Consider the following 20,512-nt stretch of genomic DNA (forward strand, 5'->3'; position numbering starts at 1 on the left):
TGGATTCTTGCTACAGGGCCTTCGCTTGTTTCTTTGGAAAAAATTATCCATTTTGCTTGGCTTCTTGGCTAAAGACTTGTCTTCACATGACTATGTAATGGCATGATTAAAACCTAATATTTTCCACTGCAATTGGTAATCCTTAGTATGATCTCACTAGTCTCAGATCTTACCCTGATGACGGATGGGAAACTGGGAACCATGGGCCCTATTTCCAGCTCTGGATAGTGGCACTTGATTTGCTCAATAGTCAGCCCCAGGAATTCCCAAAATATGCATCATGGCCTGAGAAATCCTAAGGCTATTTTTAAAAGGACAAAAGTTTTAAAGCAATGCATGTTTCTTTCTTTTATCTGTCTTCTGCTATTTTTTATATAGTTAGAGGAGTATGGGAAAGTAATGTTTTCTTTCTGTTGTATATCTGTTGACTCTAGAAGGTGGGGCTTTAGAAGAAAGTGTTGCAACATCTGCAAGAAGAACAGGAGAGAAGCCTTAGGTGATCCCTGTTTAAAATAGGAAATATGGTACTTAACTGCATGTGGAAGTCTTGGCTGAGGTAGGGAAAGTAAGGAAGGTGTCTGTGCAGAGGTGGGCTTTGTATAAGGTTTTCAGTAAGTTTTCAGTAAGGTACTTGACTCTTCCACATAGAAGTTGCTTTTGCAATGCAAAGCATTTGGGGCACCAAGGGGAGTATTCATCTTGTCTCACCTTGGCCACTGGAGTTTAGGGAGCTTGTCTAGCCTCAGTGAAGAAAGTCCCAAGACAGTGGGGCAAATCCCTCTCGGGGGGGGGGTGTCTCTCCATTGACTGCACGGTCTGCATGGTGTCTGGCTAGGATTTGACAGCAGCTTCTACCTGGCTGAAAGGTGAAATCACTCTCACCTTAATGTCCTGTGGAAGTCTGAGCTGAGACTGGTCGTGTTATTTGGGTGTCTCCTCCATGCCCTGGCTGGGGATCTTCCTGGAGAGCTGAAGCAAAGCTTGTACCTTGTCCTCTGCTTCCTCAGCAGAGCTAATGCCAAAATTCATTGAGCAGAGGTGCCTCAGTGGGCATCTCCTGAAGCAATCAGTAAATGCATAGAGGGAGCGCCGCTGCGTTTTGGCTGTTTGGGCTGGAAGGAAAGAGGAAATCTAATCAGGCGCCTGGGACAGACTGGGAAGTGAAGGCTTCTTGGCTATTTCCTCCTGAGGAAAAGGCTTAGGTCTAATAGATCTAATTACGTTATTTCTCTGTTTTATGGTTACAACCATTTGTTTAAAAAGTCAGTAATCCTTTTATACCAGTCCTGTAATGATTATTTAATGTCTGGCTGTTTGTGAAGCCCGCTGAGCTGTGTGAACGGAGGATGCTTCACTGCAGGGAGTCCACACAGTTCCTCCACAGCATAGCAAGCTGGGCCCGAGGGCCTCGAGCGGGGGCCTTAATTGGGTGGCCTTGAATGCACAACATTTGTTTTGTGCTTCATTTTCCCACCTGCCGAATGAAAATAATGGTAATTCTCTCCTTTGCAAACTGCTGCAAAACATAGGACTGTCTCTTGGCGAGTTGCTGCCAGAGGCCTCTCCTGCAAGGATAAATATTCACTGACCCATGCTGGGTTATGCTAAGACGTAACATAGACACTTTGCTGGTGGCCAGTGGGCCAGCCAGCCAGGCAGATCCACTCCCGTTACTTATGTTTTCTAACCTCTTCCTTCGCAGAGCCCCTGAAATCATCCTCGGTTTACCGTTTTGTGAAGCAATTGATATGTGGTCGTTGGGATGTGTCATCGCAGAGCTGTTCTTGGGCTGGCCGTTGTACCCGGGAGCTTCAGAGTATGATCAGGTCGGTATGGATATTGCCCTGGGTGCTGGTAAGAGCACGAGTGTTTTTCCCTTCTCTTGTCACAGTGAACAGATGCCAACTTTTTCCATTTTGCTGACAGGGGATATGTGATTCTTACACTCTCAAGTCAACTTTTTCATTATCCACCCTGGGATATTTATTCTAGGTAACCAGTGTGCTGTTTGGTACGCTGGCTTTTAAGACCTGACTGCCTAAGTGAAGTCTCAATCAAGAGTCAACACTGCTGTTGACTGGAGAGCTCCGTACGTGTCTCTCCTCACTGAGCAGAGCAGGCATCCTTTCTCTTCTGTAACAGCAAGTGTTGAATAAAGGTTTATTTGTTAGAAGAAACTGCATGAACTCAACTGCATTTCATAATCCCTTTTACGAGGGTGCGTATTAAAAGCAGTGACAAGAAGGAGAACGTTCAGTGGTGTAGGTTTTCAGTTAATACAAGCTGTCATCCTTCTCTTCCTATAGGCTTTTACGCTCCTTCTGTAGTCCTAAAACAGCGCAGCAGCTGCTAGAGCCAGGGCTGCAGAATACTTTCCATTCCCATAGTCATCTTTGGGGTGATCTTAGCTGTCTACAAGTGCAGCCTGTGAAGGGTCTTTTTCCTTTTAGAAAAAAAAAATAAACAAAAAACAAAACCAAACAAAAAAAGAACAGGATAATAAATAAGTTTTTCATATGTGAAAATGTTTCTTTGACTCTTTTGCAAATAGTATTTTTTAGTCAGAGCTTAAAAGGTGAAATTTGGCAGGGGAAATAATAACAAGCAGTGAAGAGCAGTGCCATTAGTAACTCCAAAGGAAATCAGATGTAGCTGAAAAATTTACAAGCGTTTGACAATCACATACCAAGCATGAAGAGTAGATTTCTTTCTCCTCCCCTCAAAAGCCATAAAACACACAGCTGAAAAAGAAATCACCATGCGTACCTGCCCAGTGCAAAGCTTCCTCCGGTGAAGTATGGTGAGGGCTTCTGGGGAGCTGGGAAAGGGGCAGGGACTGATCCTGGCCCCTCACCGCAGCCTGAGTCGCCCTGCAGCAGTGGCGCCGGGCTGCAGGCAGGATCCTGGTGCTTCTCAGGTGCGCGGGCTTCAACGGACCTAAGGAGCTGCAGAACCAAGCAAAGCATACTCTGTGAACTGGGTCCTGAGCGCCTGGAAGTCTTTGAAACCACAGCTGCTTTTTATGCCTTTATTTATTATTTAGTTTTACCTCTCTCTGTCTCTTCTCTCAAAAATGCTTTCCATTCTTCCCTAGAATTTTCTAGAGTAGATGATTATTTCAGTAGTTTTGCATAGTTTGCGGCAATTTTGCAGAATGAAACACTCAAGAGTCAGGAGATGCTAAATTTAAGATTTCATATGGCACCCCAGGTGTGTGTGAGCTCGGTCTCTAATTGTGTAATCACAGACCCTTTCTCCTTTGAATAAATAAATTACAAGTCTGGGATCCTGGAAACACATGTGTAGCATCTTTTAGCTGTGTGAGTGCCAGCAAGGTCATACTCATGGAAGTAACCCAAATAACAAATGAAGTCATGTAGGCAATAGAGATGAAGTACTTTAAATACCATGAGGGTGTCAGTTCATTTGAGTGTATATTTCGTGTACGTTCAAAGATAGCCACTTCATAGTTCTCTGTTTTCAGCAGTTTCAAACTGCTCCTAGGAAAGGCTGTGTGCTCAGCTGGGGGAAAAAACAGCAGAAGTTAAGAGTGCAAATATCGAATTATTGAAATTACCTCCTGGAGAGGGGAGTGTGACATGAAAAGGTGCAAAGCAGTGAAACACCTCATTGAAATCTCTGTGTGGGTTGTCTTCTTTGGCCTCTAAAACCTAGGGACTTTCCTCTCTTTATCCGTAGGCTTTGTGGGAGCGTACCGTAAGGGTGAGTTTCCTGCTGTGTATGTGATAAATGGAGGGATGCCGTATGGGAATTCTCTTTCCTCTCATTTCTTGTGGTGTTTTGGGGGTGTTTTTTGTGAAGTCTAACTATGTGCTACATTTTCTTTCTTTGGTCTATTGTTTTAAATGCCTCCTGCCCTCCTTCAAGGAAGACCTCCAGAGTTCTTCACAGGATGAATAGTGACCTCTCATCCTTCTCTTACAGATTCGCTATATTTCACAGACACAGGGCTTACCAGCAGAGTATTTGTTAAGTGCAGGGACAAAGACTACGAGGTTTTTCAACAGGGATACAGACTCACCGTATCCTTTGTGGAGGCTGAAGGTAGGAAGACATTTCCTTATTTCTTTTACCTTGCAGTTGTTGGTTGGAAGTGGGGAGACATTAGGTCACCTTGGAGCCTGGGTCTCTGCTTTTTGCAATGCAGGACAGACGTTGGGGTGGGCATAGCCCGAGGTAAAACTGCCATCCCTGAAGTCTGCAGCCCTTAGCCTACCTGCTTGGCACTGCTTTGCGGGAAATTTAAGTCCAGAATTGACCTGGAAATCTCCTTCTAAGTAGTCAATGAATTGGTGTGTAGTTTAAATGAAACATGCCCTGGGCAGACTTTGCTCTAATATCTAATGCATGGGGGGGGGAAGGCAAACAAGCATTTTAATTCTGACAATCAAACCCACTAGTAATGCAAGTGAGCTCTGAGTCTCCTGTACGAGCATGTTCGGCTGCATTCATGCCCCAAGGAGAGAGGCCAGTGCGCTTCTGGCTGTCAGGATGAGATGCTGAGCCTCACGCTGGGGTGGGTGTAAGAGACCTTTGGGACTCCCATTGCAGTTGGAAGGATCCTCTGAAGTGAAAAAGAAGAGATAAATTGCCTTGTGACACAAATGCTGTCATGTAACCATAGCAGAGATAGTGTAAATGTTATCTGGTCAGGCAAGAGAGAGACAGTGGTCTCTGATGAGGGCAGGATAAGGCACAAGCTGGAAGTGGCACATAACCCGCAGCTGATTGCAGGGCAGTTCTGGTCAATGCCTGTCTCTTGTTTTGAGCAGACGCCAGATGATCATGAGGCAGAGACGGGGATTAAGTCGAAGGAAGCAAGAAAGTATATTTTCAATTGTTTGGATGATATGGCACAGGTAAGAGCATTGGTGAGTAACCAGCAAGACTACCTCACATGCTTTTGGGCAACGCTAACAAAGGAGAACTACGTGATTTCTCTGTGTATCCTATTCTTGTGCCAGCTCCTGAGAAATACCAGGGTTAAGCCTACCAGATCAGCTCGTTGTGTGCCGCTGTGTAGGGGAAACTGCACACAGGGGCAGGCACGTGGGCTCAATGTGCTGTAGTAAAGCAGCCATGGAAATGCCAAAGTCACATCTCTGAGTGTCAAAATCCCATGTTTTCTCTTGTCTCTCCGGTGCTCCTCCGTGTGACCACTGGCAAGTTGCTTACTTCTCTGTGCCTTAATATTTCCATTTGTAAAACGGTGACATAGAAATAATTACCAAGGCTGCAGAAGAGTGTGCTCTTGTAAAATGTGACTGTCTGGGGGAACAGGGAGTACTAATTCTCTATGTTGATTCCACATGGTTGTGAAAGTTAATTCCAGCATAACAACTCCTGCGACTGGAGTTCGTGCTAGCAAACAAGCTAGCACACAAAACTGGCACAACACGAGCACAAACTGGAGTTTGTGCTAGCAAAGTCTAGACGTTGCAGCATTCGCAAGCAAACACGCAGAAATGGAGGACTACATAAATGGATGAAATAACATAAAGGGGTTTTTTGCCTGGCACGTGATACATAAATGGGATGTTTCCCATAAACCTACTGACATTTTTTATTTATTTTATATATCATTTCTTGCTCACAGGAGGCATAGTTAACTATATGATAGTGCAGTCCTTTGTATGATAAACACACTGATTATCAGAGCTTGCCTGCTACCGCACGGAAGCTGTTAATCTTCAGTGGAGGGTGACTAAGTGTTTCATTAGCCATTGACCCAAGCGAGCTGAACACTTTACAGTCTGTCTAGAGATCTGACATGCACAAGCCAGATGACTAGCCACCGCAGAGTCTGCCGTGTGACTTCAGCAACTACCCCTTTAGACAGGGAGGTTTGCAGGGCATGTCCTCCAACAAGGAGTAAACACAGTTTGCTGGAGACCTGACCATCTGCTCTTTCCCTTTAGCGCTCATCCTTGTCCTTTCTCCTTTAGGTGAACATGACAACAGATTTGGAAGGAAGTGATATGTTGGTGGAAAAGGCAGACCGGCGGGAGTTTATAGATCTGTTAAAGAAGATGTTGACGATAGATGCAGATAAGAGAATAACACCCATTGAAACTCTGAACCACCCTTTTGTCACGATGACGCACTTGCTCGATTTCCCTCACAGCACACAGTACGTGGCTTTCATTTCCCTTGGGTTTTGAACTGAGGGCTGAAGAGGAGAGCTGATTGTGGTGGAGACCAAAAGTATCTGAGGGGCATTATTAGGATGCTTAAGCCCTATGTTTTAATCTTTTTCTGGTTAAAAGAAAAGAGGATTGCCGATTCTTAAGGTTGCAAGAATTGTGTTGTAGGTGCTTGGCATTTAAAACACTGCAGCGTGTGCTACATTCATTATGTAAATATTCAATAATTACATATGTTTGCATTAAAATGCAGAAGAAATTATGCAATTAGTGCTGAAAGTATCAGTATATCTCAAAGTAATATAGTCCTGATTGTTACTGCAGTAATCAACCTTATCTGCAATGGAGAGCCAACCCTTCCTCCCAGAACCTTCCCATCTTGCAGGAGTCAATTTGGGGCTGTTTGCTTTTTAAGGGAAGACCTTTTTCTGCAGCAGGCTAGTTTACAGGCACAGGCAATGGGACAAGGAGTTCAGTTTTCAGCTTTGCTGTTGCCTGCCTGTGTAACATTAAACACTACGCTCTGACCTCAGCTGACACGTTTGTGGAATGGAGATGGGCTTCACTGCCTGATGGAGATGTGAAGAAGAGTCACGCCTTCAAGCCTGACTCCCCCCTCTCCTAAGGCTGCGTCACGGAGTGCAGCAGCCTGAAACGCAGTAAACCTGTGCGCAGTACGTTCCTCTTGTCCCCTGGGGAGTTCATGTAGGGCCAGGCTGCCCAGGTGCAAACGAAGGCAGACACATAATGGGAGTTTTCCAAAGCCTTCAGGACACCTTGCTTTGAACATCATGGTCTACAGCACTTTGCAGTTCAAGGTGCTTTTGCAGGCTGTCCCTTCACCTTGTCAGGAGAACAGTGTGGCTGGCACACCACTGTACTTCATTGGGTGCCATGTGCACGGGTGTTTAAAGGCTGTGAGGATCTCAGGTATGAAAATAAAGGGGACTGCTTAAAAAGCCGTAGAGTATGTTTGTGGGGGTACTGCAGAGCAACAGGTTACTGTGTGTCACCTCTCCTGCCTGTATATGTGCTTTTACCTGTGGTATTTCAAGTTCATTTAAGGTAGTTTTCCCTCTGTGAAGGAGCTGTAGCTGCCTTTTTGTTACATTTATCACAAGATAAGAGCAGCTGCTTACCAGAAGGTAGTGGGTGCTCGATCTGTGTAGACCCAGACTTACCCTGCACAGACATCTTTGAGCATTGTTATCTATAAGTAGATAGTAAGTGACAAATGTAACGAAAACAAGATGGGAGATTGTTGTGCTAAAGAGAGAGAAAGTAAGTTTCATATAAAAATGTTCATAAATAAAAAAAGACAGTATTTTCTAACAGTGTTAGCATCATATACAAAAATTTTTTAATTTGCAACAGTCCTCCTTACTGTGTAACAACTCATTGTATAAGATAGGAGAGATTTGTGGCATAATGCATTGCCATCAGAAATCTTTCCACTAACCCAGCAGACCATAATCACATCTTCATTTTGAAGTGCTCACTTATGGCTGCTCAGGCAAAGCCCCAGAAAGGTTGAAAATATCATCGGGGGCTAATAGCAGTGAGAATTTTACCTGAATAAAAAATTCAGTATCAGGTCTCTGAATACTAAATGCTGTGCCAGCCGGGTGCATAACCCCACGCAGCCCCTCCATGTTGGAAGCGGTGATTGGTAAAGAGAGCAATAAGCTGTGACCAGCATGGCAGGTTGATGGAAATTTTGTCTGTGATTGCCTGTGGTTTTGAGAATAGAAACTTCAAAGCCTTGAGAGATGCAGGGATTTGTAATCTCTCTTGAAAGTAAATCAGGCAGCAGAGAAAGTGAGAATATATGGAAGACGTAGCTTCTGGAAGCAATCTCTGCTGTGGCGTGCTTCAGAGAGGCTGCAAGTTTGAGCAGCCTGATACGGGCTGTTCTACTTACTTCCAAGCAAACAGCAAAGCAAGTTTAGTTCCCCATTTCACCTATTTAACTGCCTGGCTCTTGAATTGTTGGGTACTCCTCAATCCTTCTGTCTGTTTTGCTCTGTCCTTGCCTTACTATTTTTTTTCCCCTTTTTTTAAAGGAAAGACAGAGTATTACATTAGTGAAGATCATACCTTGTTATATAAAACCATTTGGTTTTACACACAGTTTACCATATACAGAATATATATTCCTTCCAGTGCTTTCTGCTTTTTGGAGGGAGAATTCATACTTAACTGGAAAAATGCAATCCAATAGTCTTCTATATTTGTAAGTGTTTGATTTTTTGAAATGTTCTGCAACTTACAGATATTTCATAGTTCTTTAAATGAATGCACATAATGCACAGCTATGCACAGTGTCCTGAGCCTGTCTTGTCTGCAGGTGTTTATGGCACAGATCCAGTTATCAAGATATTACCTCTAAGAGAAGAAAGATGATCATGTGAGTAAGAGACAAGATAGGGATAAAAAGATCTAGGTCCTCTTCCTGACCAACCCTAGGGATCATATGAGCTTGTTCCTTTTGAAGGGAAATTTTGTTTCTTAAAAATTATGTGAGGATTTGTTTAGCTCCCTTACCTCTAACAGCTTAGATAATTACAAAAAAAATTATGCATACAGCTGATTTTTTACAGCTACAGCTGATTTTCACTGCTTGGATTTTCTATTTTTCTGGGTTGGGATAATGGAAATAAAATAAATGCCTTTATACTTTTTTGGGTTGTGTTTCAGACTCCGAGGTCACGTTTGTAAAAACAATTATTACGGAAGAATTGTGGAAAACATGTATTGGTTTTTAGACCTTGGAAAAATGAGATTTTATTAAAAATACAGTTTTGTGCAAGATCGCTATGTTGTTATCTCATAAACCCCTATGTGCTTTGGTATCCCAATTATAAAAATGAAATACCAGCAGTTTCATGTGTCAGACACCTAGAGTGCTCCAGCAATGCAGAGAGTATTTCATCCCCTTTGCTGGGGATACAAAATACGATACTTCTCAAAATTTCCATTGCTATATCAATAGCATTTAAATGAAAGTCTGTGTAGAGAAAGAAGCTGTAATCTTTCCCCCTAGCGATCCAATTCTCAGCCTGAGATAACCTCAGAACCTGATGCCCTCGGGACGTTGATGAATGTGATTTGGCATAACCTTTTGCAATATGAATGGTCCCGTTGACTGCAAAAGGACAGCTCATGTGCTTTAAGATAAGCATCTGCAGAAGTGTTTAGCCAGACGGGCAATGTTTTAACCACTGGGCTGGACTCAGCTCTCAGTGAACTACTTTTTTAAAAGGAACAAGTGAGATTTTTCAGGGGTCTCGGTAACCAAGAACAGCAAAATTCTTCCTTGCAAAAGACTTGTAAAACTACCTTTAGGCTTACACTGAGGCAGAAAGCATGAGTTGTCTTTTCCTCTCAGGCTCAATCATCAGAAAAAAGCAGTGTCTATCTATCTTGCTTGCTCTCAGTCTCTTTCAGTCTTTTAAAATAGCCACTTTGTATTTCTTGCCCTGCCACCTACAGAGCAACCAATTTGCTTGCTTTTGTGGCTTATGTTGCAGTGCTCAGACCCATGGGGGCACCCAGGAGTGCCAGAGCAGCTGCTCTCATCTTGACACCCATTTGACCCTCTTCAGTACAGGGTTAATCTGACTCTCACTGGTTGAGAGACCTGCATAAAATAGCAAAGGGCTTTAAGAGCCTAGAAAGTGCCAAGCTTGCCGTGGAGACCTGATCCAGGGCCACTGTGGTGAACTGTTACCTAAGCTGGCTGGTTGGTTGATTTTCTGTCTCTTCCTTGTTCCCCTTTTCCTTACGTAGCGTCAAGTCCTGCTTCCAGAACATGGAGATTTGCAAGCGGCGGGTGAATATGTATGACACCGTGAACCAGAGCAAGACACCATTCATCACCCATGTAGCCCCAAGTACATCAACCAACTTGACCATGACTTTTAACAACCAGCTGAACACAGTCCACAACCAGGTAAGGGTTTCAATCAGAAACAGCCAGTGTTTGAACCACTTACATCAGTAGGGTTTAGATGAAAAGCAAAGTGGCATCCCATTTAACATGCCTGCAAAAAGGTGGTACTCTTACTCTCCTTCCTCCACTCCTCCTCATTCTCTTTTCTTCAGGCAAGCGATAATCTTGTGACATTTCGTGCGACAGTGAAATATTGCCCTTGTTGTTTATGTTGTTGTTGGGGGTGATAAATCCTGCTTACTTGGAAAGTTGCTATGGGGAAAAGCTCATTAGTCCCTTAATGCAGCAAGCAGGACTGCACTCTGTGGGTCAGGCAGAAACGTTTGTGATCTTAGAGCACTTCTTCAGATTGGTATTGAAGTGAAAAGAATGTAAACCATTCTGTAACAGACACAGCACTGGAACCGATCAACAGGAAAGAAGAATTTAGTGGTAATGTTCATTCTTACCTCTCATGGGTTTTACTCCAGGTGCTACACTTGACGTGGTGACTCTGTACACATACCCCTGCTCCGAACACATTGCACTCCATTGGTGGGTGGCTTTGTAATCATGCTTTGGGCTCTTGTATTAGTTTTACATGCCTCAGTGTGAGGGGGTGCTGGGTTGACAAATTTTATGTGACTAGCAGGCTAAGTTGTTTACTGCAGTACTGTATATTACAAGAGCGAAAGGAAACTCTCCAGGGACAGCACTCTAGGAGACTGAAGCTCAAGAAATAGCTACTGTCTTCTAAGCCTTTTGGGAACAGGCTGCTCAAGATTTACTCTAGAAATTGCAGGTGGTGTTGCGGAAATGGTGCTTGGAAAGCAAGGGAGCTGAAGAGTCTGTGTAGATGTGCAGGGTGTTCCTGTGTCACTCGGAAACCAAGACTTCATGACTCAGTTCTCGATACATATGATCACAGAAGGTCTTTTGGAAAAATTCATTAAGCAGATGCAGACAGAGATAGGTTATGGCTTGGTGTGATAGGGTATTAGTTACAAACACTGTTTCCCTTTCTTGGCTGTTTCGGAGATGCTGACTCAATAAATGTGTGCTACACGCTCCCCTAGGCCCAGCTGCAGGGCAGAGACACTACTTGTACCACAATTGCTCATAGGAAATGCAGACTTGCTTTCGTTTCCTCACAACTCACTTGATGTTAAGGTCAGCTGTTAGCTGGGGAGGTCCATGGTAATCTCTGAATTCTCATAAGGGGTGTCTGTTGTGAGCAGAACTGGTATCTCTAGTGTTCCTAGAAGAAGTGTTAGAAACATTTCCAGGAAGGGTGTTTTAATTTGAACAAGCCCTAAACCTTTCGTCGTTCTCTTCAATTTATTGCTCATCTTTGCTCTCTGCTGCTCCTTGTCTCTGCAAAATATCTGGCGTTTGCCTCCTTCCAGTTACAACTCCTGAGATGAGGAGTGTGGGAGCTGTCGTGGTTGCTGCTCGGTGTGTTGCACAAGGGAACAGATTGCAATAGAGAGGGGAAGAAGAGGAGGAAGAAGAAGAAATGTTTCACCATTGCATCCCTCATGGCTGTGGTTGTGGCTGTGGCAGTGCAGCATGGGTACCCCTCCTGGGCCCAGTTGCAACCAGGGCAGTGCGAAATGCTGAGCCTGTTGCTTACTACAGCCTTGATCAAGGCCTTGTCCTGGGTTCATGGATCCACCATGAGAAAGCGTTGTCTGTTCTACCTCCAGCAGTGACGGTGGTGCATTTGGGTGGAGGGGCAAGGTGGGCTCTGGTCTGGTAGAGCCTAGCTGCCTAGACATGAATGCTAAGGACATATTTGTATAGAGAAGTGACAGAGCTGTTTAGGGGTTGTTTGTCTGTAACTGTTACAGACTTGGTCGAAATAAAAAAACAAATCACAGTAAGATTTCTAGATATTTTGCAGAACACTGGGCTGATTTTTGTGGCTTTGCAACATCCCCTGCTGGAGTTTCTGCTCTGAGAGATTTTAAAGTCAAACCAAGGGAAGTTTGGACTTTGAAAGTATTATTATTACCTGCTGTTATGCTGTCTGATTCCTTCAAATTCAAAACATAATTCAAGGGGCATGTGCTGTCTTAGATACAAGGTAGAGGAAAGGCTGGAATGAGTCTCCCCTCTCAAGGTGAGGCTTCACAGGGCATGGAGGTGCTGAGTTTCTTTTACCTAAGAAATGTGAGCAGCTTCTAGAGCTATGTGCATCATGAGACCAACATGATTTGGGGATAGTAGCATTTTCTAAACCTATCTTCTGTATGCTGCAAATCAGAGCCAGTTGGGCGATAAATGGGGCTACAGTTCTGCTTTGGAGAACACGCTATGTCTCCGAGCAGTACACAGCAGCGCCGCATGGCCGGAGGTCCCGTGGCATGGTACAGCTGCAGTTACTCAGGCAGATCGTGCTCCTTTCCCCATCACTGCCCTTGCCTCTGTGCTCTTCAGTGTCCTGTTCTACCCCTTGTTTGGTTTTGGTTTGCTGTTTGTTTTTTGTTTGGTTTTCTTTTTCCAACTTTATCTTACGCTATTTTACTTCTTTATTTTATTTTTGGATTTTGCTTCTTCCAACGTACCCATCTCCCTCATTTTTTGTTTGTTTTTGTTTAATTCCCGTCATTCCTTTAGACCACCAACCTGGCTCCCACCTCCTCCAGTGCCACTATTTCCTTAGCCAACCCCGAGGTCTCCATACTAAATTACCAATCTGCACTCTACCAGCCCTCAGCGGCGTCCATGGCTGCGGTGGCCCAGCGGAGCATGCCCCTGCAGACAGGAACAGCGCAGATCTGTGCCCGGCCCGACCCCTTCCAGCAAGCTCTGATCGTCTGCCCACCAGGCTTCCAAGGTAAGTAACAGCTTCGCCAGGTCTTGGCTAGTCGCTGCTCCCTCCCCACTGCTGTTTCATCTAGCTCTTGTTGGAAACAAGGTTCCCTAGCGCAGAGCATATGGTGGAAAAATTGCTGGCCTAGTAATTAAGAGCATTGAGGTTGTTGCAGATGGAAATGTTTGCAACAGCGGAGGATCTTGCAGCCCCCTCCAACATCATGGGTTGGAGATGGCTGGTCTAAAACAACGGGGCAGGCACTGAGAAGGGGCTGGGGGAGAATATGCAATATTTGTTGTCCTTTGCTCTGAACAGAAATTTTGAGGCTCTTCTGCCTCGCTTTGGTAAACTTGAAAGCTTTCCCCTTCAACAACAGTAAATCAGTACATGAATAATGAGTTCATTGCTTCTCAGGGGTTCATTTGTTAAAAGGGGGATGGACTCAGGAGATTAATGCAGCAGAGAGTGTGGTGCTGCTGGAGATGAAGGTTTGCTACCATAGCAGATACTCGTGACCACTTATCAGTACAATTCTTTCAGCTCCAGCCCTGCTGCAAACAGCTCTGTCTGTGTCTATGAGTGGCAGGTACCATTGTCAGACAACCTGGGTGATGATCAGATGTAGCCACTTGTCCTTCTCTTGACTTTACATGCTGTAGGAATTTGGAAGAACTAGCCAGGTATCTGTAGGAAGTGGTCTAAATAGACCTTGGTTCAGCTGGTGCAACTTCTGCTCTTCATTTCTACAAGCCTGTCTCTGCGGCAGTCTCTAGGCACTTGTTAAATGTTCTGCAAGATTATCAAAGCTCTTTTGAACTAGGGGAATTTAGCTAGACCTCTTCTACATAGTTAAAATACATCTCAAGGGTTTGACTTCAGAGCTGTGTTGCTAGAATATGCAAGCTAACATCTTCCGCTTGCTGTCTTCAGAAAGCTGTAAAGCAGCGGAGGTAGCACAGGTTGTGCCATGCACTAAGGTGGTGAAGAGGGAAGCTTCCTCTAGCTCAGTTAGGCTGATGTGTGGCTGAGTCAGCGATGGTTGGAGTTTGGGGTGTGCTAGATTACAGTCGAATCAGACCCTTTTAAATATGAGTCCTGAGAAGCTCTGCAAAAGAGAATCACCTATTCCTGTCAAGGCTGAAGGAGTACAGAGTTCTGGCTTCCCGTCCCTCTGTCCCACTTAAGTCTAAAGAGAGCCTTCTCATATAGCAATGGGTTTTGCCTGGCAAGGGAACCATTTTCTGTTGTCAAACCAGAATGTGGAGAAGCCATTCCCTCCACCTCTTCCTTTTTTCCCTGTACACATTGTATTGAGATGTTTCCCACAGATTCGAGGTACCCTTAAAAATATGAACTCAATCCCTTAACATCTTTGTAAATGTCTTTTCTGCATCCTTATGCATGTATCATGTTTATCAACATTTGATGGACATCTTTGGGCTGGGGTAGAATATGTGGGTCTCTGAGAGCCCAGTTTTTCGGAGGGACCGAAGACTGCAATTAAACTGAACTCAGCAAGTGCCTTTAGGCACTGGTTTTAAAACCAGACCCCCGTTCCTAGCAATGCTGTTGATGGCTAATGCTGTGCTTTCTGTGCTGGTGGAACAGGGTTACAAGCCTCCCCTTCGAAGCATGCTGGGTATTCAGTTCGGATGGAGAATGCCGTTCCCATTGTCACGCAGGCTCCTGGGGCCCAACCTCTTCAGATCCAGCCAGGACTCCTCGCACAGGTAAGGAGCTCTGAAGACACTGAGGTTGGCAGGTATTTTTTGTGTTGTTTAGCTCTTGGAGGCTGAGGAGAGTAGCTTTACTTGTGTGATGCAGTTTGGAGACTTGGGCAGCCATATAAGGGTCTCTAGCTTTCTCTGAAATGCCCAAACCTCCCCCAGTTCATTGTTCGGCTTAAAGCTATGTCAGAGTTGCAAAAGCCTCTGGAAAGACATTTGTTCCTTCTGCTTCTCCACTCGAATCAGTGGGAGGCCTCAGGGGAAGCCATCAGGCCTCTGCTGAGGAGGAACCAGTAATAATCTTCCTACATCCTCCTGAACTCACAATTTCAGTGGTGGTTTACGACTGGGAGTTGTGCTGGTGAATTGCATGCTGCCGATAAATATCTTTCATGCTTTAAGCCTGCACCCTTCTGTTTTCTGAGCTGCCCCTCTGTTCTTAAGTTATGAGAGAGATGTAGGGAGCAGAGACAAGGGCCCCACAGCCAAGGAGCTCTCCTTGTCAGCAGCACTTGTTGGCACAATTGTCCAAAACGCCCTCACAGGAAAAGCATGGTTCCTCCTAGGAAAAAAATAAAACCAAACGGGAATGGGAACCACCAATCACGTGCACATCCTCAAGGGGAACCCCAGCTCCCCAAAAAGGAAGAGCAGTTCATTCCTGTGCGTGCTGGCTTCAGTGAATCTGCCCCTACTGGTTTTCAGCTGATGCCATGGCACCTCTGCCAGTATCAGGCATGTTTCTGGCAGGGAAAAAAAAAAAAAAAAGCACCTTGTATACTTAATACTAACTTGTGCAGCCTGGAAAAGGTGACCTACAAGTCAAAAATGCATGCCTCAGACTCAGGATTTGCCACACCTTCATTAATGCCAGCACGGTCATATGCAGTTAGGTACCAGCAGACTTCAGGGTTTGTGCCTGTGCATTGCATTACTGGGGTAAGACTGTTGGTGCAATTGCCTTTCTTTGCCAGCTGCCAGTCACAGCTACCTGGTGAAGGCAGATCAAAACACAACTCGCAGCCTGCGTGGTTCCCATTAGCTAATGTGCCCTGCCCCGTCCCAATAGCTGAGTGTTAGAGGACTGTCTGAAACATTGAACCTATTTCTGTTGCAGCCTGTCGTAACAGCCTATGTGGGCCCCCTCTCTCTTTGGTATGAAAGGAGAGCCTAAGAGGCAGCGGAAACAAAAACAATGGCAAAGCGAGAAGCAGTCTGGGCACACGCCTGGTTGTGGGCACCTATTGCTTGTGCAAGAAGGCAGCCAAGGCAGCGGGTGAAGGTGACAGAGCTTTGCACGCCCCTGCCATTCTGCCAGGCCTCCTGAGGTGTGCTGTTACACGGGACTTGAGGGGGTGAGGGTCTGAAGCATCTGAAAGATCTCAGGACCTCCAACTCGTTCTTTATTCTCAAGGTGGCCTTATTGGGGTCACCATGCAGTCTGTGGGAGGGAGGGAGCGTTCAGAAGTAGCTTTGCTACCACTTTCTGCCCCTGCGGCCCCTGCTACATGAACTCCCGTTTCATGGGCTGCCCCTCTCATACTTTCTACTGACATTTTATTCACTGTCACTTCCACAAGAGAATTTAAGCTGTTTATGAGAAACACTCCTGTCTTGCATAGTTTTTTAATTTTTGATTTAATAAAAGAGAGGCAGTCTGCCTGTTGATATATCTGTCTGTTTCACATGATGAGAAATGCTAGCTGCTGCTCTGATGGCAAGGTGCTCTGATTGATGCCGGTGGCATCTGGTGTCTGCGGGCCTCACTCAGTTAGGGCTTAGCAGCTGGTCTGATAAACAAATCTGTACCCAATTCCAGTTTCCTGAATGGAAAAACACAGCTTCTTTGTAATGCATTGTAGTCACATCTGATCTCTGAGCGGCTGCGTGTCTCTCTCAGCAGAGAGCTATCCCTCTCGTGCACAGCTGCTTATCTAATGCTCTTCAGACCAGACTGTGCGATTGCTCCAACTACTAGAGGGACTGTCCCCAGCAGAGACTGTAGCGCCTCTGGAGCCCAATTCTGTCTTCCACCCACCCTATTTGTCCCCCTGATCAGGCATGATGCTGCTCCTTGTGCTCCCAGCACTGTGTGGTGCCATCGGGCTTTCTCCCAGCACGCCATGCAGGTCTCTGCTTGCCCACGTCGGTATGGCTGTGGCTGGCAAAGCCTTACTGCATCGCAGTCCAGCCAGCATCCAGCTCTCCCTCTGTGTTTTGTGTGAGACCAGCAGTCCCGGAGGAGGGACATGGGAAGGAGCTCCAGGACCTGGACAGACCCAGGGCAGAGGTAGTGCTGGATTTTGAGCATCATCTCTGGCAGCTGTGTGTCTGCAGCCTGTGGTGTGGAGCTAGGCAGAACAAGCAGCCTGCAAGATGCAGAGCCAGTGGCCAAAGTAACTTATTTGTAACTTCTCTGGGTCTATTTTCACCCTCTCAAGCAAGTGTGTCCACATACTATATGCATAGAGATCAGTGAAAGGGGACTGATCTTGTCTTTACTAATAGCTCTCTGCAGATCTCAAAAGAGACAAAGCTGTACAGTTTTCTGGCAGACTTCCATGATGTGACCCAGAACTGTCCCCTGTCCTTGAATAATGCCCTGAATTCTTGATTTTCTCTCCTTTTAATTCCTTCCCAACAACACTTCTTCCCATGGAGGTCCCGGCTTTCAAAACAAACACGCTTATTCCATTAGTCGTTCTTGCTCTACATCCAAAGCAGGAGCTCCGTCGCACTGGGTGACCCACCACCTCCTGAGCGCAGGGGCCAGCGCGGCGCTCTGCCGCGGCGGCACAGTTTTGCGGTAATGCAATAACTGAGAACAGGCTGCGGCTGCCGGCACAAACCTCCCGTGTGTAAGCACAGCACGCTGTGCTAGTGGATCAGCCTAGACAAGTCTTATCTGCAGACTAAATGATTCAGTGGTCCTTACCTAACAAGTGAGGAATTTGTGCCTGGACCCTGACACTTCATCTAAATTTATGCACTGCAGTTGGGAAGGGAGCTTAGATTTGTTCAGTTCTCTTCCTGAAAAGGGAGGAAGCAGTTTTCTCTGCAAGTAAATCCAGGTAGTCCCCTGGGAATGACTGCAACAGTAGTTTAGTCTCCTCTTTTAAATCAAAGCTGGGGAAAAAAGAAAAAAAAAAAAAAGCTTTTTTACCTCCCTAGTCTTTTTGCATCTTTGCTTCTTCCACCTACCTGCTCTGAGCAGCACCAGTCTGTGGCTGTGGCTCCTGAGATGAAGAGCTCTCAGGAGCCCTGTGACTGTCCATCCTTTGCAGGCGTTGTAGAGAGGCCTCACCATAGCAGCCTTTACATCTAATTCAGCAATGTGGAAAATTATAAGGCAGTCAAACTTTGGAGCAGAACTGGGAAAAGGGTTTTTTTGGGGATGGGTGAGGTTGGGGATGTTGGTGTTTTTGTTTTTGTTTTTTTTTTTACTGGGGGATAGGAGGGAATTATGAGGATAGTTAACAGGATTCTTGTGAGGATGAAGATGGGGACAGATGCATTCCTGGAAGAAGCCTCCCCTCTTTAAAATTTAGCCTCCTCAGAGCTGAGAGACAATACAACACTGGTCCAATATAGTCGTGCTGTTTGGGACTAAGGAGAGCTGTGGCCACTACCCCTGTGTTCCCCAACCCAGAGAAGCTGCTGGAGCCGCTTTCAGGCAGCACATAGCAGAGAAAGTTTCCCAAGTCAAAAAAACAATCATCTGACTTGTGTGTGGAGTCACCGGAGCAAGACGCCCTGAGTCATGCCTGTGGCAGCACAGCTGGAGGGATAGTTGCATAGCAGAGCGATGGCTCAACTCACAGGGCAGAGATTTCCACCCCTGCAAGGGGGGCATCCACTCAGAAAAAGCCAAAGAGCATATGGAGAGGACAGGCACACCATGTGTAGCCACACACAGCTCCGCTCTACTTTGGCCGGGGGACTCCTGGTGAGCTGGAAGCAGGTGGCTGGGCTCCTTGGCCCATGCAGCAAGATGTTCTTCCTGAGGAGCGCTCAGTGACCAGTATTCACTCCCTTTTGGTATCCCCAAATTCCTCCTCTTTTCCTCCCCACAAAAGCCTTTCAGCCTCCTATTCTCTTTACTGATCCTTGAAAAGTTAATTTTCCTTTTAGGTTCCTTTAAGTTCTTGAAGTCCTTTAGGGTCCTCTTGGGGTGGGAAGGAAAATTGGCTGTAAGAGGGGGAAAATAACAATGGGACCATAGTGCCCAGCTGATCTAGAGAGTCAGAATTCAAAGGTTTGATGTTTGGGTTGAAATGTCCACCAGTTTCGATCCTTCCCATTCCCAGTTTAACCTGAAACACAGCTGCTGCTTTGAATGGCAGGGATTTTTTTTTTCTCCCTCCTTTGTGCTCTCTATATTGATGACTTTTACTGCATTTACTGTGGTTTCCTAACAGCATTTGTCATCTATGACTGAAAAGTGGTAAGAGCTAGGTAGTATGACTGTTATTAGGAGCCCCAACTGAGCACAGACTACCACCACACTCAGTGTACGATGCCTCTTGTTAAGAAATTGTTTTCCCTCTGTCCGACAGCAAGCGTGGCCCAGTGGCACTCAGCAGATCCTGCTCCCTCCTGCCTGGCAGCAGCTGACCGGGGTGGCCACCCACACTTCTGTCCAGCACGCGACTGTCATCCCAGAGTCCATGGCAGGCACCCAACCGCTGGCAGACTGGAGGTAAACTGGACGTGCTTGGAGGCTCCCTGAAGTACCCACTGGTGCTGGAGGAGGCATGAGAAGAGTCGGGGTGGAGGGATGGGGTTCTGCAAGGCTGCAGAGCTGGGGGAAAAAGGGCAGAGGCTGCAGCCTGCCACCCCCCTATCTGAGAGCTACAGGCAGCTTCTCTGTTCCCTGTCCCCAAAGCGGAGTCCTGTACCCACATCGCTCCCTTCAGTCAGTTCCCTGGGGAAAATGCTCCTTCCTAGGAGGACTGGGAGCCCAGTGGGCCCTGCAGGAGGGTGCCTCAGTGAAGGCAATGAGAGCCTGCGAAAGAGCCTGCTGAAGAGCCGCTGGTTGCATTTTAAACGTATGCCTGTCTCCCCCCTTTGCAGAAACACCCACGCTCACGGCAGCCATTATAACCCCATCATGCAGCAGCCTGCGCTGTTAGCTAGCCATGTGACTCTCCCTGCAGCCCAGCCTGTCAACGTCGGTGTTGCTCACGTCATGCGCCAGCCGCCCGCCGCCACCACCTCCACCAGGAAGAGTAAGCAGCACCAGTCGGCTCCCCGGTGAGTGTGCGTGGCTCCCCGTGCTGGCTTTGGTCATGGTGTCGGTGAGGCAGGAGGCCCTACCTGGGTTGTTCTGAATGCGGCCCTTCAATGCAGGCATGCTGACAAGGGTTGTGTTTGCTGACATCTGTGGGGCAAAATAAAGTTTGTTCCATGGCCCACTAGTGATTAGATCACGCTTTTTGTGACTGGGCTCTTTGGTGCCTCACCTTTCCTGCACCCATGTCAGGAGAGTGGGGTGTAAGAGGTAGTCAGACCCATTGTATACCCAGTGAGCTCCATTTTGTGTGGGAGTTAGTGACTGGAGGGGATGCAAGGTGGGAGACTCAGGCCCTGTTCATATAGCTGTGATAACCTGAGGCCCTATAGTCACAATAATTAAAAATGTAACTATATTCTCGGGCCAGTGTGGTGCAATGCCCAGTTGCCAAACCTTTTCTTCCCATGTAATCTCAAAGCACTCCTGAGGTGCACTGTCTACGCTTCCACAGGGTGGTGCACCTCCAGGGGACCTCATCTTCAGGAACATGTACCTGTTGCGTGCACACACTATCTGCCTTTTCAAAAGCAGTGGGATGTTGACCTATCTTCTGAGTTTTAATGCCATGCAAAGTGGAGG

At 46.3% G+C, this 20,512-nt stretch overlaps 1 protein-coding gene across 11 annotated transcripts in view; it reads left to right on the forward strand.

Moving 5' to 3' along the window:
• The window catches only part of HIPK2 (homeodomain interacting protein kinase 2), a 131,091-nt gene that overhangs the window by 94,676 nt on the left and 15,903 nt on the right, over positions 1-20,512 (forward strand). For 3 of the 11 annotated variants that reach the window (XM_075754938.1, XM_075754956.1, XM_075754964.1), the window contains exons 3-12: positions 1,703-1,826; positions 3,946-4,065; positions 4,794-4,892; positions 5,967-6,151; positions 8,512-8,571; positions 9,954-10,116; positions 12,715-12,934; positions 14,522-14,643; positions 19,197-19,339; positions 19,714-19,893. In XM_075754938.1, coding sequence (XP_075611053.1) covers positions 1,703-1,826; positions 3,946-4,065; positions 4,794-4,892; positions 5,967-6,151; positions 8,512-8,571; positions 9,954-10,116; positions 12,715-12,934; positions 14,522-14,643; positions 19,197-19,339; positions 19,714-19,893 — 1,416 coding nt within the window. The remainder of the gene's footprint in view (positions 1-1,702; positions 1,827-3,945; positions 4,066-4,793; positions 4,893-5,966; positions 6,152-8,511; positions 8,572-9,953; positions 10,117-12,714; positions 12,935-14,521; positions 14,644-19,196; positions 19,340-19,713; positions 19,894-20,512) is intronic. The other 8 variants (XM_075755029.1, XM_075755020.1, XM_075754993.1 and 5 more) reach the window with 7 other exon arrangements.

Source organism: Balearica regulorum, chromosome 1 (genome assembly GCF_011004875.1).
Source record: "Balearica regulorum gibbericeps isolate bBalReg1 chromosome 1, bBalReg1.pri, whole genome shotgun sequence".
NCBI lineage: Eukaryota > Metazoa > Chordata > Aves > Gruiformes > Gruidae > Balearica > Balearica regulorum.